The sequence below is a fragment of the Ixodes scapularis genome, unplaced genomic scaffold, assembly GCF_016920785.2.
Source record: "Ixodes scapularis isolate PalLabHiFi unplaced genomic scaffold, ASM1692078v2 PGA_scaffold2__306_contigs__length_199485367, whole genome shotgun sequence".
In the NCBI taxonomy this organism is placed as follows: Eukaryota; Metazoa; Arthropoda; class Arachnida; order Ixodida; family Ixodidae; genus Ixodes; species Ixodes scapularis.
In genome coordinates this window covers 61,096,170-61,122,428 of record NW_024609857.1, presented here as the reverse complement: position 1 = coordinate 61,122,428, position 26,259 = coordinate 61,096,170, and the positions used below count along the sequence as shown (strand labels likewise).

Genomic DNA, 26,259 nt, shown 5'->3' with positions numbered 1-26,259 from the left:
GATGTTGAAAACTTCTTTATTATGTAAAATATGAAACAGCAAATGATGGGTATAAGCCAGTGTATCAAACAAGCACCAGACAAGCCTGTATATAAGCGCATACCCAGGCTTCACATCATGTCATGGGACTATGTTCCAGACTTACGAACACCGTACAGCTTAGGCAAGGCAACAGTGGGTGAAGGTGAACATTGGTATGCCAGTGTTAAAAACCTTTCTTTTGGGGTCAGACCGAGTAAGCTTGAAAATAAAGCCACAAGGAGTTCTATGTTTGAAACATGTTTGGATGCTAACGAGGAATCCGAAAGAGACTAGCAAATAGCTCGGTTAAACGATCACCGTACCAATGTGATTTTTGCTGGTGTTTTTAGTATGAAAGGGAGTATCAGAATATTAACTTTATTTCCTCTCATCACTGAACAAACCAATTTGTAACTTTCCAGTGTCACCGGGATACACCTGCCTAATTTTAATGCACTAAAAGTTGATGCTACAGATATGTTGCATTGTAAAAATAACAGAGCAAAAACTTTTTTCTTAATTTCAGCACTGGTAAGCCCTCTTATTGCAATACCACAAAGGCTTCAGACAATTACATACAGTCCAATAAAAAGATATGTTGTAAATTTAATAGTACGAGTCGAAATAGCGCACACCTGGATTTAGTACTATGCACTAGTAATAATATCTATCTCAAATAAAAACTAGCACAGCAGCAATGAGTCACTTAATGCAAGTAAAAGAGCTTCTTTCTTCCACATGATCATAGTTTGTGAACTATGCTACCTGTGTCAGGGCCCAGTGTATGCAAGGGCACAGCCTTCATATTCATTCGTAAACAGAGGATCAATGTGACAACCTGGAGTACAGCACAAGTCATTCTTGGCAGTGGAATAAGCAAAAGCACCTGAGGCATCCTCTGCACTCTGGAATGTTATGCTTGAAATAGTAGAGCAGGAAAATACGTATTTCCACCACTAAATAGACAGGTCAAGCACAGGCCCAGAGTTGATTGGTCATTACAAGTTTAAAAATAAAGGTGCATGGTCATCAAGCCAGACTTGCACACACTCTTTTCACATGCATTGGTCAATTGTCATTAAAAAGTGGATATGTTTGCACACGTATGACTGCGTGGTCAGCATTTATCCTTTCCTGGTACATTTCGTCTTCATCCTCATATGTAATACATGCCTCAACCCCCTCTTTCTCATTTTTCATCTGTTATCATGCTGTCAAGAGGGCAGCCAGCACTGCACCGTCTCATATAGGCTCACGCTTAACTACAAGGTTGTCTCTAGCTTTCAGCTATTTGAATATGTTGTTTGTACCAATAAACTTTTAACTTTGAAACTACAACCTTAAAGGCACAAAAGATACGCTGCACTAGCAGATTCAACTCCTCCCACATTCTCATAAGAATGGGAATTATAATGAAAAGTTAGATATATAGTCACACACATGCACATAAACCTGCTTGAGCAACTTTTTCATCCAACGAATGTATGCTTACATAATGCTTTCGTAGCGCACAGATCATTTGGATTATTGCGCTGCTACAGTGAAAATATTTCACCTAGAGCAGCCGTGCAGCTTCAAGAAGATTAATGATAAAACCTTGCAAGAATTAAAAGGAATGTATAACTGCATCTAAAAAATATACAGCTCCTAGACAGAGCTCCAACATTTGAAGCATGGACGGAATGTTGTCTTAGAAGAGACATTTTGATTGTATGGCGTGATATGGTAGGTACACTCTTTCTGCATGACCCATAATAATTGTAAGCAACCTAAAAAAATTAGACGTTTACAATTCTCTGTAATGCCGAATTAAAGTGCAGCTTTTGAGGTGGAGCAGGGGAAGGTGTGGAGAGAAGGGCATGCTCTTCCGCACCCTCCCCTCCTAGTCTGCTGCCCTCCCATTTAGCAAGAGACTTTAGTAAAACTTACCGCTAAATTTGGCGAAAATTTTTCCGCTAAATTTAGCAAGGAAATATTTCTGCTAAATTTAATAGGAAATTTAGGAAAAATTTTCTCGCTACATTTAGCAGGGAGACTAAATTGGTTTGAGGTCACGTGACGTCAATTTCCCTGCTAATTTACCGGGAAAATTTTTACCCTTAACTTACCGGGTGAACTTCCCTGCTAAATTTAGTGGGGAAATTTTTCTGCTATATTTAGCGAGGAAATTTTTTTGCTACATTTAACGAGAAACTTTTTTCGCTAACTTTAGCGAGAAAATTTCCAATAAATAATGCAACGTGCACGGTTACGCCGACGGCGACACCGCTCAAACCGGAATCGGGCGCCTAAAAGCTGCACTCTAAAAGATGTTTGACATCAGCTCCAATCTCAAATTCAGAAATCTAAACTATGCGACATTAGATGATCTAGTCACGAAGTCCACTTCTAGAGCAGCAGTCTTTCAATAGAGGAACAAGACACCAACAAAACTTCATGGCCCTCCTTGCAATAGAAGGAGCAGTGAATACAAAATAGCTACAATAAAGAAATTAGTCTTCCAAAACTTCTTGCACATCCTTCCCTACATCCATATACCAAACTTTCATGTAACAACAAAAACTAAAAATCAGATCAAACATCAGAGTCAGACGTCCACCAAAATGGAACGCTTAGGGAGACGCAGATGCCAAGGAACTTGGTAGAAAAAGTCCCTCGTAGACGTCCAAACCGTACTGACCACCACCGACAAATTAAAACAGAACGACCTTTGGAATAGGGTCCAGGGTAAAACAAGATCTACACTAATGAAAAACAAATCTGCTCATTAAAAAGAAACAAATATTGTTCAAGATGATGCACACACACGTGACGAGGATGTTGATATCAACCACGGCGAAAAGTCTAGCTCTGGTCGAGTCCCGCAGTGAAAAGCACCCGCCAAAATGAGGCGTCGGAACGGTAAAGGCAACGACAGGCCGTAAAGCCACCCCGCTCGCTTTTGTTACGGGGCACTGGCAAAGAGTGCTCGAAGCACTAGAAGTAGTGCCACCAGGGCGGCGCTGGCGGCGATTGAAGATGCGGCTGCAATGCGACACTTGAGGGTGTCGTACTTGCTCGGATTGTCTTCGATTACTTTCTCAAACTCTGCCTCCACAATCTGGCCGTCGAAGTAGGTGATGGGGTCGTTGTAGGGGTACTCGTACCCTTGCAGACACTCGCACTTGTAGCCGCCAGAGTCGAAGCCGCGGCCCAGGATGGGGACACACTACGCAGGAAGAAAAGTATGGGTCATAGATTTCTTCATTTTTATCCACTTTTCAATTGAGCAAAACAATGTCTTTACCCCAGTGTCGGGCACCCCGGACATCAATTTGTGACGGTGCTACAAACCGCCAGTTCTTTAGCTGTTCAGCTTAGGGGATACATAAACCTAGATTTAAAATTTTTCGAAGACATTATTTTTTTTTTAATTTTTAGGTTTTTAAATTTTAGAAACTAATCATGCACCCTTACACTAAATTTGGTAACCATACTCCAAATGCTTACGTTGATATAAAATATTTTAAACACATTGTGAGGCAATAACAAAGTAAAGGGGTTCAATGTTTGAATGCATTTTTCTTAGTTCCACTTTTGCTGCAAATTTCATAAGGAATCTTTTGTTCCAAGGTGGAAGTATATATTCTGACACCTCAACACAGTCGAATCGCGTTCATTCGAACTCGGGGGGACCGAAAATTTGTTTGAATAAAGCAAAGTTTGAATTACCGGGAGTTTCCTCCCACAGAAACGCACACGATGGGACCTGCATGTTAGTTTGAATTGATGAAACAAACGCAGATGAAGCATATGATTTGTTCTTGAACAAATTTAAAAAAAAACTATATGAAAGCTGCTTTACGTATAAAAAATTAAGCACTCATAGAAAAAGTCGTAAACCATGGATTACAAAACAATTGCTCACGAATATTCGTACTAAAAATGTGTCATATCAAAAATTTGTAAAAACAAAATCAATTGAACTAACAAGTATTTAAACGTTATCGAAACCAATTAAACAAAGAACTCCAAAATGCTAAGAAAATTAATTTTTGTGACTTTGTTCTTTCTTCTAATAACAGAGTCGACGTTGTGTGGAAAAAACTAAACTCTGTATTGGGTCGTTCGTGCGCCACGAAACAAGTTTTAAAGATCAGCCATAATGGTCAAGAGCTGTCAGGACAAGCATTGTCAGATGCGTTTTATGACTCTTATGTAAGTCTTGTTAAAGAACGTCCAGAGTTAGATGCTTGCAAATATATCAATGCTCGAAATAATCAATCCATGTTTCTTATGCTTGGAAGAAGAGTGTGTTGGTCCATGTTTCTTATGCCTGTTACGGCCTCAGATGTAATATCTGTCTTTAAAGGGAAGATGGGGCACTTCTACATTTGAGAAAAAACGCTTGAATTGCGTTCATTTGGCCTTTAGAATAACAGATATCAAAATTATATTTCAATGCGACGCGCCGGAGAGCCACAAGAGCAATTTCAAAATAGGGCTGAAGCCCCGCCCCCCTAGCCTTGGGCAGCCAAAAGAGCCGTCGATGACGTCACGGACAGCGACAGTCTTTCGCGTTTTTCTCGCGTTTAACAATACTTACGCAGCAAATGGTTTGGGTATTCGGTTTCACGGGGTAAAAATACACTAGAATTCACTTCTAACTCATTTTTTCCAAGAAGCTCCGTAGCTTCCCTTTAATGTACTAAAAAATAGCCAAAGTTGCGACTCTGATGGATTGCAGATCAAACCAGTTAAATATGTAATTGATCTTATTTCTCTTCCCTTAGCACACATATTCAATCTCTGTTTCATAAACGGTGAGTTTTTTGTCAAATGCAACTAGCAAAGGTAACAGTTTTATATAAAAAAGGAAATAAAAACAAACTGGGCAATTATCGACCTGTTTCAATTCTTTCTGTTTTCTCTAAGGGTTTAGAAAATGTCATACTACTTCAAATAACAACATTTGCTAATAATAATGACTTAATTAGCGCATCGCAGTTTGGTTTTCGAAAACATTGATCCACAGAACTGGCTCTCCTTGCGCAAAAAGAACATATACTTAGAAATTTTAAAAAAAGGAAACTCACTCTCGGCTTATTTGTAGACTTTACTAAAGCGTTCGACTATCTAGATCATAATTTGCTACTAAAGAAGTTAGATATGTATGGATTTTGTGGTCATGTATCAAAACTTCTATGTTCATATTTATCTTCCCGCAGACAGCATGTTCATATAGACGGCCACTCATCTGAAATAAAACCGATTGAATCGAGGGTTCTCCAGGGAAGCATTCTTGGGGAACCCCTGCGAATGCAATGTACATATAAATGATATCGTAAATATTAGTCACTCAACTCAATTTATTATTTATGCAGATAATGCAAGCTTATTGCTTGATGGTGATGATGTGTCAGAGCTTATTGATAATGCGAACGAAACACTAGAAAAGCTTAATAGATGGAACAGACATAATGCATTAAAAATAAATGCCGTTAAGACTAAGGCAGTTATATTCCAACCTAAGAATAAACATAATATTACCAAGAATATTTTTATAAATTCTTCTCAAATAGAAATAGTTCTTGCATTTAAAACTTGGGGCGTTATTTTTCAAGAAAACTTATCATGGGACGACCATATTAATCATATCATATCAAAATTATCTAGCATTGTCGGTATTCTATATCGTCATAAACACATTCTACCACTTAGAACAAAGTTAATATTATATAATCCATTATTTTTTTCTCATTTAAATTATGGTCAACTCATGGGGCACTACTACCTATACCAACATCCACAAAATCTTTGTTACAAAAAAAGATATTAAGAAGTATCTCTAATCTGTGACTAGAACATCCAACTGATGATCTTTTTAGTAAAATTTGTGTGATGAAAGTTTTTCATTTATATAAATATTGTTTATGTGCAAGGTATAAAATAGAAACAAATTTATCCCAATATCACCTTAAAAACTTAGCAAAGCTAACAGATAAAATTTATAGATACCCAACACAAATTAATGAACCTTGGGAAGTACCCTTTTTTAGAACAAACTACGGCCACCAAAGTTTAAAATATACTTTGCCGACTACCCTTAACCAGCTTAGTAGGCAAGGCATTGAGCTTAGCAATATATCGGCGAGCATCTTACGGGAAATGTTTAGTTCAAATGTTTATTTCGAGCCAAATTGTCCGCAATAAGCGCTAAAATCTCTTGAATCGATGTTTTCTTTCGCGTTTATTTCAGTGATGCTCTAACGTTCTGTGCATGTTTTCACTATTGTGTAAATTGTATCAATATGCTACTTATCTTGTATAGCGTTAGTTCTTTTGTAAAGTTTCTCAAACATGTAGTACACATATCATGTTTTATTTTTGTACAAGTCTTTGGTGAATGCATCGCGACTGCTGGTTTAGGTGGCTCGGGGCTCGTCAAACTGTTTTTACAGCTTTTTTTCCCATGCCGCCCTTTCAACAGTTTTTGTTTTGTAGGAAAAAATAAAGGTACTATTATTATTATAAGAGAGAGTGAATCACCGAGATTAGACTATAAAGATGTTTCTGGACTGAAATTTACCGAGAGTTGCAGGAAATTTCCCGCAACTCTCGGGGCGTCGCCCCAGTCAATCCCGGTACGATTATTACCGCGACTGTGTAATTGATTTGCACGGCACACAAGTGCCGGTTTCGGCTGAAATTTGGGCAATGTGGTCCGAGACGTGCCTGCAACCCAGTTCAATCACCAAAAAGATGTCCGAAATTGCCTTCATTGTCCCTTTAAACAAAAAAATGTCTTTTAAGAATTAGTTTCCCTCGAAAGCCCCAATTCCTGCGCAAGTGCCTCTCCAAACGGGAGTTTCGTGTCCTCACCCTCGAGGAGCGCCGGTCGCACTTGTGGGTGTCCTGGAATGCGTTGAACTCCGAGTAGGCCTCGTAGTCCGGGCACTGGTTGATGTCCAGCTCGTTGATGAGCATCGACACGCTCACAACACCCCTGCAGGCAGCACAACACGCCACACTCTGACCCACGGCGCTGGTTGTGCCCCAAAAGACCTTTCTGAAACTCGCAAGTTTTTCACACCGCACTAGGGAACAAAAGTGGCAAGGCAGGCGAATTGGTTCATAACTTATAAAGTTAAACACTCTAATAATGAACAAGGAGAACAAGGAAGGCGAACAGGACGAGCGCTAGAGAACATCTCCCTCTCTTAGCTTTCTGGAAATGGAACAGCTTACAAACTTCATTAGAAACGCAATAGAGACTGGCAAGAGAGGTCCGTTTGATCCGTGGAACGTGCATCGACGCACGACAGGAAAAACACTTTGCTCGGGAGTCGGAACGACTGAGAGGATTTGGATGCACAAACGAGCCCTCGGAACCCCCCGTTTCTGAGAAAGACGGCAGTGTTCCCACTGGGGCCACCTACTTGAACTCGAGGCGGTTGTGAAGGGAGTCCCATCCGAAGAAGGGGGAGGCGTAAGTGATGATCCAGTTTTTGTGGAAGCCCCTGCAGTCGAAGTAGGGCGACGTCCAGTAGCCGTGCTCCACCTCTGCTGCCTTGTACTGCAGCGGGAAGTGGTCGTAGTGGATCGGGCTGTGGCCAGACGAGTTGTACCTGGGTGGCAGAGCCGGGCGTCACCGTACTTGCACTTTTCAAGATACGAAGCAACCCAAACGAAAACAGGCAACACAGTGAAATCCACTTCCAACGATTTATCGCTTATATATAACGATCGGTTTCCGTAAACCGTTCTTGCGCAACGGTTGTTACGTCGAAATGCAACATAGTCGGGTCGGGCGACTAAGCGGGTCCCCACCTGATCTGGATCTTGGTAGTGTACGTGACCAGCTCGTCCATGTTGGCAGCCCAGCGGGTCTTGAGCTTGGCAAAGAAGTCCCGGTGGATGTAGTCTCCCTGGCGCATGCGGGCCACGTCGTCCACGAAGAAGCGCAGGGCATTGCGGGTCTTGCGGTAGGCGTAGGGCGCAAACAAAGTGCGGTTAGGGAACTGTTTGTGGTCGAAGTAGACGCCCACGCCCTGGATCTTCTCGTTGCCGATGACGAGCGAGAGGGCCTCGGCGATCACCTGGTCCGGGGTGAGGGAGCGGTCGGGCACCCGGAACTCGGCAAACAGCTCTTTGGGGTCCACGGTCTGGATGAAGCCCGACAGGAAGTTGGCCAGCCGCACGGCCGACCGGGCCTCGTTCTCCAACTTTTGGTCCCGGCCGTACGCTACGTCCCCGGACAAGACCAGACGCTCTGGGTGGTTGCGTCCCACCTCCCAGCAGTTGGACGGGGTCACCTGGAAGGGGGGGTCAGTGTCGCTATCGCGCCAATGTGCACCAGCGGACATTTCAGTTTCAATGGTAGGGGCTTGTTTCTGCACACTCTATATCGTGAAGAAAAATTTTAGAAACAGGTGGGTGGTACATTGAACCTGCTAGGAAGAATCTTGGAATTGCTGTAACTGCATTCCTAAGACATGAGCTCTCTTTTGTCATTGCAACGTCCTTGTGAAAACAATTCCTTTAGATCCATGTCGACGAGAGACTGGCGAATGATGCAATCTCGCATTCCGAAGGGAGAGCGAAACCGGAAATAAACCTGTGGGGATTTTTTCCGTCTACCCGGCACAACTCACCGACTTCATGTGTGCAAAGATGGTGTGGGGGTCGAAGTGTGCACCCTTGCTGATGTTGAGTATGGCCATGTGGTTGGCCTGCTTGCCGATATACAGGCGCCGGTCCTCTTGCGACAGCGGCAGCAGGTTCTGCGTCTGCACCATCATGTCTGCGCGCACAGGTGGCAGCCACTCAATTGTCTGGCCAAAGACTTGGCCAGAAACGGCATCAATTCTATCAATGCAAAACAATGGCATGCCACGAATATGTGGTCAAAGCTGCGAGTGTCCTCGGTGCATAAGTAAATGGGCACCGAGCATTTTTCTTGAGGAGCAGAAGAGACAGTATGTCCACTGAATGGTACTAGTCATTATATTCCTTTGACACTCTTAGTGTAGAGACTCTGTAGTCACGGTTAACACTACCTTCCGGAGGATATACAGTCAGAAAAAATTAAACAATAAAGAAAAATTTTATTAATGCTTTATATTGGTGGGCTTTTACTCGCTCTTGTAAGGTTCCGTTTGATAATATAAGTAATGGAAAGAACATAAAACACAGGGACAATCAAGAAAATTTCCCAACTGGCAGCAGACGTTTAATGACAACTCTAACGGGCCGGGGTTTTCCTCCCAAAGGAGGAGGAGGGTGAGGGATCCGTTGTCAGGGAAGGGAGAAGGGAAACCATAAAGCATGGAGGAAAAAGGGAGAGGGGGAGGAGAGGGGAGGGATGGAAGGAGCCTAACGAACTGGTGAAGGAGAGAGAGGGTGGTCATGGCTGAAGTTCAGGTAGAAGAAAGGCCAGGTCGGCCTTGGAGAGGGCGAGGGAACTGATGTTCGCCTCCCTCGCTTTCTCCGATGAAGGCCTCGAGAATTTTGCATCCGTATCTCGACTTGCACAAAGCCAACACGGATGTGGCCTCAAAGCCAGGGGAACGCGAGGCACAAGCTGCGACGTGTTCAGCAATAGGATGAAGGCTCAGGAAAGAGAGGTTTAAGGGTGGCGTTCTTTACTTGAGTGGTGCGCTACCTAACTCTGTCATTGATACATCGGCCAGACTTTATCCTTACCAGCACGCTCTCCATTCCAAGTATGTTCCTTTGGATTTTTTGTGCGAAATTAAATTCTCACCAATAATCACAAATGTAATTATACCAAATAAAAAAAAAATGCCGGAAACATAGTTTGGATTTATAAAAGTGGCTTTGTTTATTGTTTATTTTTTTATTTGCGACATTCCTCATACTCATCTGGGTGCCCGTCATAACTGCATTTTTGAGGTCTCACACTTGACCAGATTCTTCCTGGACTACTTGGTAACTCCATAGCCCTGTTACTAACTGAGCAAAACAAACACATCCCACCATCACTAACCCCAATAACAGCATGCCAAGCTTACATGAGGTGCTCAATTCGGGTGCCAAAACTATACTGGGTTTTCATATGAAACCCTTGACAACATTTCTATGATTTCTGACAAATGCAGAGTCACTCCAGAACATTAATTAGGAAGCCAAGGAGAAGACATCTTGGCCTCCAAGTAAATGGCCAAGTACAAATTTTCTCAGACACACACTACTGTGGCGGCTTCTTTGCAGAACTCCCTGACAGCTCTTTAACAATCTAAGGTTTGTAACATAAATTTACGAAAGGAAAGAAACAAACAAGCATCCACTTCCTTCAAGTACCCAATATTTATTGGTGTCGCTACCGGCACGCCAGGACATTGTCTGTGGGTTTTCAAGATAAGTACCATGACCCGAAATAAAGATATTCTCCCCGACCGACAAAAAAGAAACAGGGTAGAAATAACAACAGATACTAGTGAGCTTTCAACACCCTGAAAAACCTAGGCCAAGGAACAAAAAGAAGATGACACACAAAAAGGCCTCAAAAGCTTTTTTTTGTATGTGTTGTCCCCTTTCTTCGTTCCTCGTTCTATTTAGCAAATAAGACGTCCAATCCATCTGTTAAAGGGTAACTGCAAAGAAAAAAGTGATTTTTTAAACAGCCTTATTGGGACTAGCATGTCACAAAACAAATCTTCCGCGAAAAAACAAATTTTTTTAGCAATATTTACGCCACAGGATGCAATTTAGTCGGAGTCACAACCTCTCCACATTTGAAACTCCCACTCTTCCGACACGCGCAGAGTGGCTGGAATACGTCACTCTGTGACGTATAGCAGCCACAACGTGACGTATAATACCAACTTTGTGGCGCGCGATTTAAAACGGGCGAAATAGTTGCAAACTAAAATCAGTCCCGCGCAATAAATATTGCTCTAAAAATTTTTGTTTTGTTGGAAAAATTGTTTTGTGACATGCTTGTCCCACTTAGGCTGTTTAAAAATACACTTTTTTTTCTTTGCAGTTACCCTTTAATACCATTTCTGCTTACTAAACTTCCTAAATAGCTACTTTCCAAAAGTCTGTCTACCCACCCTGTCCAGAACCAAATCTGACGCTACGGACCAATGCTCTAATGGCAGCATTATGCATCTCCTCTACAACAGGAAGACAAATGTCTCGGAAAGCAGAAAGCACGGAATTGATTTGAGCAAATTGGTCCTTGTACGTTGTCATTGATTCACGAAGGTCAAGGGTGCTTGAAATTAAGCGATCTTGTTCTCATATCACCGCCGTTAGTGCAAAAAAATATTGGAAGTTTCAAAACTGCCCCCAGACAGCACGGATTTTTGAAAAGGGTCCATTCCGAGACCTCCGAGGTGTTCCCGGCGCCTCGAACGAGTGCCAAGGCCCACTCACAGCCAATCTTCTCGCAGTTGTATCCCTTCTTGTACTCCTGGTCGGTGGCCCTCTCGATGAGCTCCCCGTGGAACGGGTTGCGCACAATGCGGGGCCGCCGCCACCCCGGCCGGCAGCGGCACTGGTAGCCTCCCCGACGGAAGCCATAGCCGTTCACCGGCTCGCACTGCGGGCGAGCGGAAAGCCATGCAGCCACGTAAGCATAAACCGCACCAAAAGTAAGGGTGCAAATGAGGTGGTGTAAATTAAACATAGTAATTACAACGAACCCCGAAACTAAGGCAAGACAAGGAGAGCACAAACATAAAGTCTCAAAACGCCACGTTTTTGTGTTCGAGACTTCGTGTCTTGACGTCCTTCTCTCGACTCGGTCCTTGGGGTTCCTTGTAATTATGCATTACTGTATTATCCCAAAAGACAGCCCCTTCCAACAGCGTAAACTGAAAGAGTTAAAAAAAGGGAACTGGCAGTCTTTCAGTATGTGACCCAAAAGGCTCGTGAAAATTGCTCAACTTGGGTCCTTGCTTGCTCATACTGTATGCATTAGGAGCCCTAGACCACTTTGTTAATGATGCTACAAACACTAACGGGACAAACTGAAGTGCGTGGTTAATTCTGATATATGAATGATCGGCTCGGTAATATCTTAAATGTAGCTGAATTGCAAAGGCACTTTACACTCCCGCCCAGAGTTTTTAGTTGAGAACCCAAGCGGGGCCGCCGCCACCCCGGCCGGCAGCGGCACTGGTAGCCGCCCCGACGGAAGCCGTAGCTGTTTACCAGCTCGCACTGCGGGCGAGCGGAAAGCCGTGCAGCCACGTAAGCATAAACCGGTTGGTATGATACACGGATATGCCCAGTTCTACGCTGGGTCTTGCAACAGTATTATGATGACGGCTCGTTGCTTGCGATAAGACTTCAAAATTATGAATGTCTCCTTCATACATCTGACAACCTCGTGGGTTCACAAGGTAAGCTCTTTAAAACAACTGCTGGTCTCCTAGTGGAGAATAATTGCGCCGTTTGCAAGCATGGCAAACTGATTTCTTTCATTTCTGCTGGCTAAAAGCCAGAAAATGTGAGAGTCTCTCAGCACTGCACCGATTCCGACTTCGTTTCAAAGGATTAATTACTCGAGGATAATGTCCTGCACTTCTGTAGTCGTTTTTTTTACAGTTCTTCATCTCTTATGTTTTCTCTGGCAAAAAATGTTTGGCTTTGCAGACTAAAAGACATTGCGACCCCCATTTGAGCTAAACGAGCTATCTCAACTCATAATAGCCCACTTACATTGAACATTGAAACAATAAGGAAAAATATGACAACAAAGTGCCTCCTAGAAAATAGGAATGAAAATTAGTTTCTCTTAGCAGTTTAATGAACACAATTCTTCTGCAGTAAAGTAAACTCTCGGAACGAAAGTGGAATGAGCAGCTAAGTTAAAGAAAGCCCGTCCGCCTGTTTTCAAAAGTCCGGCGCACATTAAAGTAGATAAGTTATATTCAATCTCTCTTCAAGTATCAAAGGCAATTGTGCGATGGTTTAATTGCGATTCCACGACCCAAGCTTATGAAAGACTCAAAAGCAAGGCTCCAGATCATTAGCCCCATTACAAGCTTATTCAACTGCACCGCTACGAGGCACATCAAGGAAGCTGCCGCCAAACGTACACTGCATTAACTAGTGGCAAGTGGGAGACTGCTGACCGACCTCGGTGGTGTCGTTCTTGCAGCGCGACGTGCCGGCAAAGTAGTTTGGCCGAGGGTTGCCGCTTCCGATGGGACACTGGTTGATGTCCAGCCTCTCAAAGTCCATCTCCATCACAGCTACGGCCACATACCTTGGAAACAAAAGCAATTGCATGGGCTTATGTTGACATCTGAGTACTGCGCCACAGCATCCTGCTTGGACATCTTTCACTCATTCTTTGCCCCACCAAGTTTACCCAAGGAAGCTGGGCTCCACATGTTAGACACGTGGAGCCACCTTTTGCCAATGACGAGGACTATGGTTTTACAGGTTTCTATCAATCCCTTTTTCCATTTTGTGTCACAGGCTCCCCAGTCCTATTCATGAAAATCTCATGCGTGGCGCCATTAAGTTGCTTTGCAAGCGAGAAGAGAATACTTTGAGAGGGCCCAAAGCTTTCAGAACAATGCAAGCAATGTATCATTCATTTTTTTTTTATTGTTTGTTAAATGTGTGCGGTTGATGCTTGCCTTCCTATGTTCTGATAATATAACGCAGTTTCTCTTTTCCCAATGGTAGAGTTCATTAATGCTCATATATTTCTGCGTACATGAGGAATTGATTTCCTACAAAAACAATCGTGAACCACGACCACTCTCCTGTAACAATACCCTTTGGGCGCTGCAAGATAACCCAAATGAATGAATAAATAAATGTGCCTCAAGGGACAAAGAAGCTGCTGGAGGGCACACTGGAAGTGAACCGCTCACTTTGGGATCTCGATGTGGCGCCACTGGGTGTGACGTGGGTAGATGTCGGGGATGGGTACCGTCGCCCCGTAGGTCCACTTGTTGGAGCGGTCGCAGTCAAAGTAAGGACGCGTCCACTTGACCGGACCGGGATTGTCGGACGCGGCTATAAAACAAAAAAAAAAGTACAATGAGCCGAGCGCAGCAAGACAACACTCGCTGCCAGGAGGCGTTGTTGGTCAGTTCGAGTGCTGCGATACATTTTTGTGTACAAAACCAGCACATCTAAAGACTGGTTCACACATTTGCGTCTGAGTGCGCTCGAGTGTGTTGTATTCCCTCGTAACCACTTAATGGGCTAGCACACTGGCGCCATCTGGCAACCCCAGAAACACTTTCGACTGCATATATACCAACGAAAATAATCCCTGGAGAAGGGGAACAAGGGCAACAGAGGACAAACATAAATCTCAAAACACAGCTAGGTGACTGGTACGAGACTAAAACAATCCGCCGGGTCACGGTATCGAACCTAAATTTCCAGTGTCCCCCCTGTTCTCCTTCTCCAGGGACTATTTTCATCATTCTGGTACAGGTTGCATGCAACTTTGTATTAATTGCATTATCATCATAAACTTAAAATGCAGGTCGTTCACCCTTGTTGGTGTTAGACCGGCGGCAGCTGATAAAACCCGTTTGCTCTACTGACGTCTAACTCCTGGTTAGCTCAGATGGTAGAGCGCTCCACTGGAAATGGAGAGGTCCCTGGTTCGATACGAGGACCAGGTGGATTTTTTCAGTTGCAAACTAGTCACCTAGCTGAGTTCGGAGATTTATATTTGTCCTTTGCCCCCCTTGTTCCCCTTCTCCAGGGATTATTCTTGTCATTCTTGTCCAGCTCACTTGCACCTTTGCACTTTCACCCTTGAAATAATTTTAACAGTGTTATAAGAAACCATTTCTCATATATATTGCGGAAGAATTGATTTCGCAAATACTGCAAAACCTTTAGCCTAGTCATACACAGGCCGAAAGTATTCCGAGTGCTGTCTAACAGATGGCACTGGCATGCCAGCAAAGGTAGTGCAACGCACCCTGGCACACTTAAATGCAAATACGCAAACCAGTTTTAGGTCCTGGCGAAACTTGCCACATAAAATTACTTTAAATCATCATAAATGACAATAATATTCTTTCCTAGGGATTGCCACCAGCTCATTTTTATATTTTACATACTTACTATTAGAAGTAATTCATATTTCAATGGTCATCCTGTCAAGAAACCCCAAGTGGACCTCCTGTGTTTCCTCAATACAAGGCAGACAGAGTTTCTAAGGCTCGCGATAATTCAAAACTCGGATATTTCTTACTCCTGGTTAATTCAAACTAATTTCAAAATTTTGGTTATCCCGCTATGTTTTTAGTGTATTCATAAGCCGCTTAATTTGAATGGCGTTTTCATGTAATTCATACCTTTTGTTCTCGCAGCCCCGTTGAGTGCGCTTCTTAAAGGGCATCGGTGCACTGCAGAGGTGACACCCGCGGAGCTTGCTTCCGCGGGTGTTGCTTCTCCACAGTACACCGGTGCTCGGTGAGAAGCGTACTCAACAGGGCTCAAGCGGACACATAAGCTATGAAAACGGGTGCCACGCGAAAATTGTCATAGGAACTTGCGCCGATGCTGTGATGTGGAGGCATGGCATAGGTCCGTGCCACAGTGTCCGTGCAAGTTTCTATGAAAACTGACATACGGTGCCCATTTTCATCAGTCATGTGTCTTGGCCTGATGAACAAACTTAATTTTGTTTTCAGTTGTCATGTGCTGTTTAAACAGTCCACGATAAACAACATTTTTGGGAGATAAATAAAGTTATGTCATACCTTTCACAATTGATTCATGTGTGGCATACCTGGTTATGATTAGTAGGTCCATGTAGAGGAAATAATCAAATATCTGTTTTGTAAGTGTAGCCCTTCATATGGCAAATCACAATTCTATCTTGCATCATATTTAGATGAAGTTCTGATAATTCAAAGTTCTGATAATTCAAACAAAATTTGTGGATTTCTGGAATTTCAATTAACAAGAGTCTACTGTATTTTGGGCCGACGCTCACCGGGGGGCCCGTGCCAGGTGAAGGTTTCGTTGGTGCCATTGTAGTGGGTGATCTGCACGGTGTAGGTGGTCTTGGAGTCCTGGCGTTTGGTCAGGTCGGGGAGCCAGTGGTGGTACCACTCATTGATGCGGTACTGGTCGCTCGAGTAGTTGCGGCTAGGTGTGTCCAGGGGTATGGCCCCCAGGTCGATGGCCTCGATCGTGTTCAGTGTCGACGTCCCCTCCAAATGGTACGGGTCGTTGAAGTCATCCGCCCTGTTTAAAAGCATCGACGCGCTTGCTTGGTGTTCCTCAACAAATGCAACCACTCAAGAGAGCAATGCCAGTTCGTGCAAAATTGAGCTTGGCAATAAATCTGCAGTACCTTTTGGCTGGAATATTAGAAGCATGTGCACTTTAAAACAGGGCTGACGTGAGCCAGAGGGCTGCAGGGCAGTAGCGGAAGATTAGTCGAGAACATTTCAGTCGCTGCTAACATTCAGGGACCTCGGAGAGCCACTGACTTGATGTCACCATTGGGCTCTGAATCCACTGTGTAATAGTTGCCTTTATGTAGCAAATAGAGGTACCAGCATTTTACATAAATGCAGTAATGTGTATGAATATTTTAATGCAGCTCATTTACTCTTATGACAGGAGAAGAGGACAGCATTGATGCTTCCATGACTTTTTCACACAAAACACTTGTCACGACACTTGTCTGCTGTGATGACAACGAACAAGATTATAAGTCTGCTGTCTAAACAGCAGACTTGTGATCTTTAAATGTTCACACCATTTTTTTAAAGAGAATAGCCGTCTTCGGTTTAGGCAAATTATTCAGCCAGTCATGCAAGGAAAATGAATATCCACATCATTTATCTTGTCCTGAAACTCAAGATAGGCCATGTGCTGCACAACTGAAGTGTTATCAATGGCCATTATAAGGAGCTTCTTTCTGGTAGCTGTTTTCAACTTGCTCTATTCCTAGCATAAACTTAATTCCAAAAGAAAAAACACTTCAAAGCACTATGAACCCTACACTTTCATAAAGGATGTTCTACTTGTTTTGTCAATTTATTTAACTGCTACTCTTACTCATACCTATTTTTTGTGAATTTGGATTTATTAAAAAAAATGTCAATATTCGAGTATAGATACATTTGATATAGAATAGTTGGTGCCATTTCTAAGCCTGTCAATCTCTCCACAACTATCATTTATTTTTTCTCTCGCTTTAATAATAAAAATCACAATAAAAAAAGAAGAGAAAAACTTACAGGAGATCTTTTTAGTAAAGTATAGGGATGGTGGCATTGAGAAGACGCCCCACCGGTCTCCTTGCAAACTTCAAACGATTGACAAAGTAGGGGCTTATTGCCAACATCCGTTCGGAACCATAACAACCTATTTAGACATATGATTGTGCAAGTCACTGTTCCAGGCTCAGGCCTCTCACAGGAAAGAGGAGGCAGTGTCTATATAACAGTGAAAGCTACAATCCCATAGATTTCTGTTAATATAGCCGACAATTAAAAATGCTTTTGTAACTTTTAATGCATTTCTGCATGGACATTTTCTTTCTCCATTCACAATTTTGGAGATCTACAAAGAAAACAAAAATTAAACTCCGACAAAAGGCGAATTTCAAAGACTTGGGGATTTCGTGCAAGTTCCAAGAAATGCCCAATATGTGATAGTAACACACTCTGAAAAACACCCTAAAGATTGTACCAAAAATAAGCTGACACTCGGAACCCTACTCATAATACACCATCTCTACCCTAGGTGTTCTTTTACTTCCCATTGATCTGTCAATGGAAAGAACCTATGCCGAGCTTGATTTGTGTTTACATGACCGGTGCTATGTCTTAAGCTTGAAGTTAATACATTAAATTTCTCCACCCTGTACATTGCACAGGGTTTGCAGGAAGTTTCCTCTGCCCACCTGTAGGCCCGTGGTGCAAAGAGAGGCATGGTCTTGTTAAAGAAGCTCTTGTAGGAGGGGGTGAAGGACATGTTGGGGGCATAGTAGATGGCACTGCTGTTGAGGAACCGATTGGCTGCCACGTCCGCAATCACCGACATGAAGTAATACATGAAGCCAGGCTCATCGTTGTCCGCTGCCTTTTGCAGGATGTAGCTGAGGAAGAGCAAGAAGGCAGATTTTTTGGGTACTGCAGCATGTGCAAAGGGAGCAAGTGCAACGTATTCCCCCAAAACATGTATGCTGTTCTCTTTGCTGCAATAATGAACCATGCATCGCCAAATGCTCGTTATCCCCCCAAAGGTAGCTCTAGCAGTCCAAACCAAATGCCAAATATTTCAGAACTAAGCGTTATCTCATTAAAACGTTATAAGTGATTTTCTCAAAAATTTCAATGGGAAAATGGGACTTGTTTTCGCTTGTCTTCGGTAACTAGCACCAGTCAGCTCTATGTTTTCGAGAGCACCGTCGAACAACATTTTCCCATCGAAAATTTTAGAAAATTACTCGTGACTCTTGAATGAGATAATGAATGGTACTGAAACTTTGGGGTCTGGTTCAGACCATTAACAATGCATTTGGGGGGAGAAGAGCGTTCAACGATGCATAGAATACATTTTAGATGAAAAGCACCGTAAATCTTTTTTGGGGCACCTTGTACTGTATAGAGAAAGAGACCAGAACAACTCATTGAGGGCGAGCATCATTTAGATTTGTCAACGGTGAGGTAAGTGAACAGCCTTCTGAACGATTTCTTCACTGACATAATTTAACGCACCACATTTGTCCCGCGCTGGTGAGTGTTGGCTACGAGACGCAACTGTCGCACAGACACTGCAATAAAAAATAGAACTGCGATCCATTTTACACTTTTATTTATTTATTCATTCATTTTACCCTCAGGGCCAGAGGCACCTCAGAGGGGAGTGGTGAGAGAACAAACAAGATAACAGAGGAAAATACACAATAGTTAAACAACAGGAAATATGTGGCTTTGAACAGTTTCACAAAAAAGAATGCAATCAACTATTGATGAAAGCGACATAGGTAGACGATTCCATTCATTCGAAACTCCAGGGATAAATGATGCAAAATATTTGTTATAATTGGTGTCACTAGGGTGTCACTAGGGTCAGCAGCACCCAGTGTGGTGGCCCGTTGCGAAACCCTCCCCCCACCCCCCCCCCCCCCCCCCCCTTTTTCAGTGCCTAGCTGCACCTTCCCGAGCACTGCAACCAAGACGGTCCCCCCAGGCCCCGTCCAGTGACCAGGGACGGCGCCAGGATTACCATAATGGGGAGGGCGTGAGGAGGCGAACCAAGTTGGGGGGGGGGGGGGGGGGGGGGGGGCATGCATGTCTTTTCGCATTAATGGTTATCATAAGGCTAACAGAAAGATAATAAGGAACGAGAAACAATTGCTGAATCGAACTGGGCATGGGCATTGTTTAAAGCTCAGTTTATCTTTTTACACATATTTACAGCAGTTTTCATACAATTTCACTTTTGCAATATTCACCTCTATTTACAATTTTATATGCTACTAGTTCAAAGTTTCCTGCATTTGCCTGATCCAGGTGTGAAAAAAAAAAAAAAAAAACCGATGGTGGGGTAATTAGATGATTTTTGAGTACAGTGTTGTGATGAAAAATTCTGTGAAACAGACAAATACAATAAATTTTGCGGCAATGTGCGAGACTGGGTAGAAATAATGTGTTTTTAATTTATGCTACACTAGCAGTGTGATTGTAATTAGCCAGAATAAAATGCGGAAAAGAGAATGCAAGCGCATGGCGTCAAAGTGTTTATCAGGGTGTCTAGCAAATTATTATTTTGAAATTCCCTGACTTTTCCAGGTTTTCCCTGACAATTTCAGGTAAATTCCCTGACCACTGCAGAGGCAGTTAAATATGTAAGACCACATTACAACACAAGGCAATGAGCATTAAGCACTGAGAGGATCATTTTGCATGGGCTTAATCTAACTAGCATATACCAAAATATTTGGGTTCGTCAGGTCCGAATTAAGCGAGCACTTTCTTGGCGCCGACATCGTTAGTGAAGAGGCCACACAATGAAAACACGACACTCAAGCACATACGTTCTTAACCGAATGGCAGCATGGCCGCCGGATGCACAGTTTGGGATACTTTTGGCTTAAGGCTTGGATTGGATTGGGGTCTGCAGCTTTTCTATTTGTTACTAAATCTAGTAGCTCTCTAACTGCATCCGGCCTAGTGTCGCACCCTCAATCCAATCCAATCCAAGGCTTAGACTGGATTTTCCAGCTGTTTCCTTTGCATCGGGCGGTACACTCTACACCAAGTGAGCAGAGCCCACGCTCCACTCTAAGCAGAATGTATTGCCTATTTTTCTGCCCCCAAGTCCTCAAGCATTAGCTCAGAGCACTCGATGGCGTTTCCGACTCATTTTTCCTGACTGGGCTCGCTTTTTGACAATATCCCAGACAATTCCCCGATTTTTCCTGGTGATTAAAATTTTCCTCACAATTACCGGTTTTCCCGGTCGCAAGACACCCTGGTTCATTTTGAATGCTAGCTTGTGCACTGGAATTTGGAAGCAACTTCTAAACTAGATGTTTGTGCCCTAGTCTTGCCTAAAATTGAATTGTTATTTCGGATACTCTATCTCCAGTCACTGCGTGGTTCAGAGAGAACAGAGAATCACCACCCGACCTATAGGAAACCACATAAAAACAAAAACATGCGTCCAGATTAATTCGGCACTTGAGCCCCGTACAGTGGTGTAGGAACGAGGGGGGGGGGGGGGGGGGCAGCTATGCCATTTACTGGCCCAATATAATATTTAATCTCTGCGAGAGAATGAAAACACCAAGAAAGGTGTTTTATATGTGCATGAGCTCTGATCATACAAACTCAGCTCACATGCAATGCCCAATGTTAGTTGTGAACAGCATTATTATTCTAGTACAGTGTAGTGCTATCAGAGAAACAGAAAAGCACAAATGTGAATGCTTTATTGTCATGTGCATCGGCAAAATGAAAGCAATTTTTAAAGTACACGCTCATGCTTTCCATAAAGCTGTTTGGACCTCTTGAGGATGTCTACAGAAACATGCCCATCATTGACAAGCTCTTTCAGCAACTTTCTGAGGGCGTGCAGTCAAAGCTAGGGGCGACCATGCCTCTTCAGCACTTACACCGCTCTGCACAACCACCCTTCCATTTCCAATTGCCACAAGAAGTTGTCCCAGATTATATAAAAATGTCCGACAGAGAATCCACCATTCTGTGATCTGTTGGTTCGAGTGTTGTTGATAGTGCTTAAAGTCTCTACAAACTATGGTAAAGGGAGAGGGGTTCATATTAAATGCACACAAAAACAACTCGATTAAAATGGATATGTCACCCAGCATGTTCCTCAGGGAAGAAACAGACCAACAGCGCGAATTCCGATTATTTTTCTCATCAAGAGTTAAAAGGACACTGACACCACCAAAAAAATTTCTTTTATTTTTTGCCAGACGGTCTAATATGGTGTCAGAAGACTATGCAATCATTATTTTGCTACAATGTCACATAGATTTTTAATAAAGTCCAAAAACGCAACTGTTCGAAACCAAAACTGGACTGGGGAGGAACAAGAAATATAGAGGAGAAAGTTACCGGAAGTATGTGGCTGTGCAACTTTTCTTGATTTCAATCAACATATTTGCAGAATTTTAGAAGCAAAAAAAAAAAAAGGAAAATTTTTTGTCTATTCTTAGCATTGAGGCTGTACCTTCGATGACCCACGGCTTTGATTATCTTTGGTGGTTGTGTGTCTAAACTATAGAAAACCGGTGGCAATCAGTTTGTCGAACGACGTTTCATGGACAAATCGTTTCGTCGACACTGCGATGTTTTATGGACTGATTGTTTCGTAGAAACGAGCACGCGCTTGTTTCATCGACAGATGTTGCGACGTTTCGTCGACAGCTCGCTCCGCCAGCTGCGCCTCCTCGCGACCTCTGCGCCTGCGCGGCGCACGGCCTTGTGTTGGATGGATGGATGTATGAAAGATGGCCGACTGGGCCAAGTATGGCGAACCAGTGCGCAACCATCTTGCCTCCCCAACTTAAACTATCGCAATTTTTTTTTTTTTTTGGGGGGGGGGGGGATGGGGGGGGGGGGGGGGGGGCTCTCCGATTGCACTGATTTCGGAACTTACGATTTGAGTGGTTTCGCTCGTGTCTTTGCCCGAACCTTTGGGGAAGCGTTGTCAAAGCCGGAAAGTTTTGTTCTCGACCACTCTCCTTTCTCAAGTTATATTCTTAACATATTCAGCATTATGCGCCGCTCTTGAGGGCTACGCTTTCAGCGGCATACGTGATCGAGGTGTCTGTACGTCATGGAATACAACCCTTCGCGGGCTGGCCGCCGGCACTCCGATTGTTTTGAAAAAGTGACCGGGTCATTTCCAGAGCAAGCGTATCTTTCCGCGCGTCGAGTCTTTTGGCAGAATCCTCAAGAGCCACCTGAACATAGCATAGATAGTCCACACATCAAAACACTAAAGCTCTTAAAGAAAATTTGAAAGAATAAACGAGGCCTGTTTGCGGTGCACACAGCCTTCCTACCGTTGAAAATGGCATAAAATCGGTTTTCAAGCTAATTGGCATCTGGTCTTAGCCGCTAGCAATAAACTTTGAAGGAGACTGAGCATTTTCCCATGCGTGGTTTACTTTAGTGGTAATAAAACATGGTTATTTTATCCTCCAAACACTGGGTATTCAACGTACTGTACTTACCAGACCGCATATGATTTTTAGTCTTTAGCATATTTAGCTTCTGGATAATGAATAACACAATAGTTCTGCATATGTTATGCCTGTACTGAAATTTTGCATGCAGATAAACCAATATGTGACCAAAGAACATCAGATTTGGAAGCTGCTCTTTTACGAAAGAGCTACGACCTTGCCCCAGGTATCTGTCTGCTGGCATCGATAAAAGAACAATTTAATGTTGCGTGTGAGGACCAGTCGGCTGCTGCCGACAGATCTCGTCTAGTGGTACTACCGCCTCCAAGGCCTTGCATGTGGCGACTGCTCGAGGGAAGCTATATAATGCATTAAGATGCACATTCGATATCAACTATGGTTTACTTTGTGTAATACCACTAAACTTGGTGTACTGTTTTATTTATCTGTTACCAATTCTCGTGTTTATTTATTTATTTATTTATCTTTTTTTAGGTTTACCCGCGGGCAGCGTGCTCCCGGTAGTGCGAGTGTTATTGGTTTTTGTGCTTTTGTTATTTTTTTTTATTTGACATTGTTTACAGCCCCCTTCTTGTGTAAAGTCCTTTTTAATCGGCCCTTAAGGATAAATGACGATGAAACGAGTGTGACTAAACAGTTTTTTCGCGTATAAGTCGCAGTAGCCAGTAAAACACTGCATTACTTTTCCTTTTGAATAATTGAGGGTAATGAACATGCTTAACTCCACTTCAAATATTAGGGTTGTAATGTTGCAATAAAAGGCTGCAAGCTGTATTTTTGTTTAAAAACAACCAATATGAAGAAAAAAAAAACAGTGTTCACGCCCTTTTCCGCAACTCACCATTGGATCAAAGTTTTGCTTTGTGCCTACGCATATTTTTCTCCACCGCTTTTCTTCTTCCAGTAACTTTCGGTTCTATAAACGGGCATCGGAACTTGCAAATATCCGAATAGGCCGTGCGCGAAGTCCTGCGCGCTCTTGCTTTTCCATCTGACACGGATGAGAGCGAGAGGATAGCGCAGTTGCTAACCTTGGAGAGCAACTGCGCTAGGCATCGTCTTTTTCATCTGCTACAAGCGCATGTACCTTAAGTTTCCAGCATTCCTTTCAAGACCGCAAAAAAAAAAAAAGTTTGTCGACGAAACGTTTTACAATGGTGCTGTCGACGAAACGATTGTCGAAGAAACGTCACACTGTCGACGAAACGTGTGTCCATGAAACGTGTGTCCACGAAAAGTTGTCCACGAAACGTAATTCCACGAAACGAGTTTCGACGAAATGATAGGGACCCATAGAAAACGGCATGTGACCACGAAGATGAGAGTGAGCGCAACCCAAACTGGCTGGTTCTCAATCAGCAGTTTTTGGACAAAAAGAAAACGAATTTTTAGCCGCAAATTGTGTTCTGGGCAGTTGGGCTCTCATATGGCATGTACAAATAAAAATCTTGGCGCTTAAATACCCTGTCAGTGTCCCTGAAACTCACGAAATCAACATGGTTGCTCACAACACAGTTCTCTCTCTTTGACGATGGCTGCAACACGAAACTTGAATGGGAACATTCTAACACATTTCTGATTACAATGTGGAGTACTTATGATTGTGCTTTCACCAACGCCAAAGCTATGGCGGGGGGTCTCAGACCACCCCTCAAAATCAGCGGGAGGATGTCCGATGGGGGCATTCGCTCGCACAGGCCGCGATCGAGCGCAGCTCATACCAAAATCTCCCGAACCGACAATTTCAGAAACTGGTGGATTTCCCGTGAAAAATATTTGCACGAGACAATTCACGTGGAGCAACTTTGATTGCGATTTTGCGGCTGCGACGTCGGGCACCGCAGCTTCCGCCACGCTTGTTTTGCCGCACGAGCGACGTCGCAGCTGCAAAATCGAGCAAATCCGCACCATGTAAATCACAAATACTTAAAAAAAAAAATCACAAAACGAAGACACAGAAGAGCGAACTTAGGAATCCAAAGCTTGCGAATTCCGGAAACACACGCGTCTGACACCACCGTGTTTACATAACGGAAGCGAGACAACCCCCACGATTCTCGACCGATGTTTCAACCACAGTGGGTTCAACAACCCGAGATTCAAACTCGCATTTGGAAAACTTCTCGAGCGGCCGATACAGCCTCACTTCCCGTAGGGGACCGCAGCACTTAGAAAACGCGCGCGGAATGCTCGGCGACGATGCGTCAAGCCGAAACGATGCGTGCCTCTTTCCGTCGGCGGTTGGGCGTAGTCAACGGACTCACCTGAAGAAGAAGGCGCGCGAAATGGCCATGTTGTGCAGGTGGAGCAGGTTGGTCCGGTTGGGGAACACCGGGTCGATGTTGAGCCTTTTGATATTGGGCACATGAGTCACGGTGTCGTTGGGCAGGAACAACTGGTTCACATCGACCAACTTGCAGTTGGCGGCCGTCACCCTGTCCAGTCGCGTTCGGATCTCGTCAAAGCTGTCCCGCACGTGCCAGTGGAACTGGGCGAGCACGCTCACCACGATGCAGGCGAAGACGACGTTGGCGAGGATCTGAGGAACGCAAGCCATCTCGGAGGCAGCGGCGTTCGGTGTCACGGAATGCGCGAAAAATGCATAATCCGAAGCGCTGACCCTACACAACCGAACTGGGCGCCGCCATGTTCTTCAACGATGGGCGAGGCGGCAAACAACGTAAAAAAAATGCGAAAGTTTGGGAACCGGTTCGAACGTTGCGCGCCATTGGACGCTCAGGATGGCGGTTCTTTTGAAATGGCGCGTTAGTGGAATTTAAAGCTGAACCTTTGTTGACGTCGAATTAGCACTGCCTATGCCAGGAAAGACCGACAACAAAACAAAAACACTGCACGAGGTTAAATTGACTACTGCGATTCGCATTCTCCGCGCCATCCGTGCGGTGTTCGGGTGACCACGCTTGTCTACTCTTTACACGTTCCAGCGCGTACTTGAACATGACAGCGATCTTTTAGGAAAATCATCAGAGGTCTAAAGTGTCTGAACGGCAGATCGTACAACCCGTGTTCTTTTTGTTTTGTTTTTAATGACACGTTGTTAAGTTTGGCGACATTTTTATGAAAAAGTGAAGCCCTCTACACCAGCGGAGGATCTAAAGTCCCTGTATAGTAGGATCTACCCAGCAGAGCTATTCTTGACACAACCTATGGTGCTGTGCTGTGGTCTTGTATAGTGGTTTCTGATCGACCTGCGGTACACACGGTACCAAGCAACGTCGGCACGTTGGTACCCGGCAGTGGTACACGCGCATCTCGGTCGCTGCAGCGCAAGTGCGGCCGGTCACCGGACACCGGACGGCCATCTGGCCATCTTGCATGCGGCCATGCGGCGAAGTTGCGTTTTTTTCGTTAGCGTTGCAGAGGCTGGCGGCGGCGTACCGAAGACACGTTTTCTACTCGCTTGTCGTCATTCGCCAATTTTTTATTTTTTTTTTTCTGTGTATAAGCAGTGAGATTTGGCGTTGAGAACCCGTGAAAATATTTACGAAAGCGCAGTACAGCAGGAAAAAGGCACAACTGGCCGAAAGCAGTTTCGCCGGTTTCGCGGTCCAAACAAAACCATAGAGCTATTA

General features: G+C 43.8%; 1 protein-coding gene across 1 annotated transcript; it reads right to left on the bottom strand.

Moving 5' to 3' along the window:
- Positions 1-26,259, bottom strand: LOC8040362. Its single transcript, XM_029972027.4, has 11 exons — positions 24,931-26,259; positions 17,885-18,079; positions 15,959-16,212; positions 13,863-14,007; positions 13,114-13,243; positions 11,404-11,569; positions 8,655-8,803; positions 7,831-8,315; positions 7,440-7,628; positions 6,883-7,006; positions 1-3,229 (listed from the first exon to the last, which is right to left on the bottom strand). Exons 1-11 carry the CDS (start codon positions 25,221-25,223, stop codon positions 2,966-2,968), a joined length of 2,394 nt encoding a protein of 797 aa, XP_029827887.1. The 5' UTR covers positions 25,224-26,259; the 3' UTR covers positions 1-2,965.

What these genes read in the sequence shown, in the direction of transcription:
- LOC8040362 (XM_029972027.4), bottom strand. Translation starts at nt 25,223, where the DNA reads ATGGCTTGCGTTCCTCAGATCCTCGCCAACGTCGTCTTCGCCTGCATC. An exon ending in CGCCACATCGAGATCCCAAA is followed by an intron (nt 13,244 to 13,862) that starts GTGAGCGGTTCA and finishes TTTGTTTCCAAG; the next exon opens with GTATGTGGCCGTAGCTGTGA. An exon ending in CAACTGCGAGAAGATTGGCT is followed by an intron (nt 8,804 to 11,403) that starts GTGAGTGGGCCT and finishes CTGTGCGCGCAG; the next exon opens with ACATGATGGTGCAGACGCAG.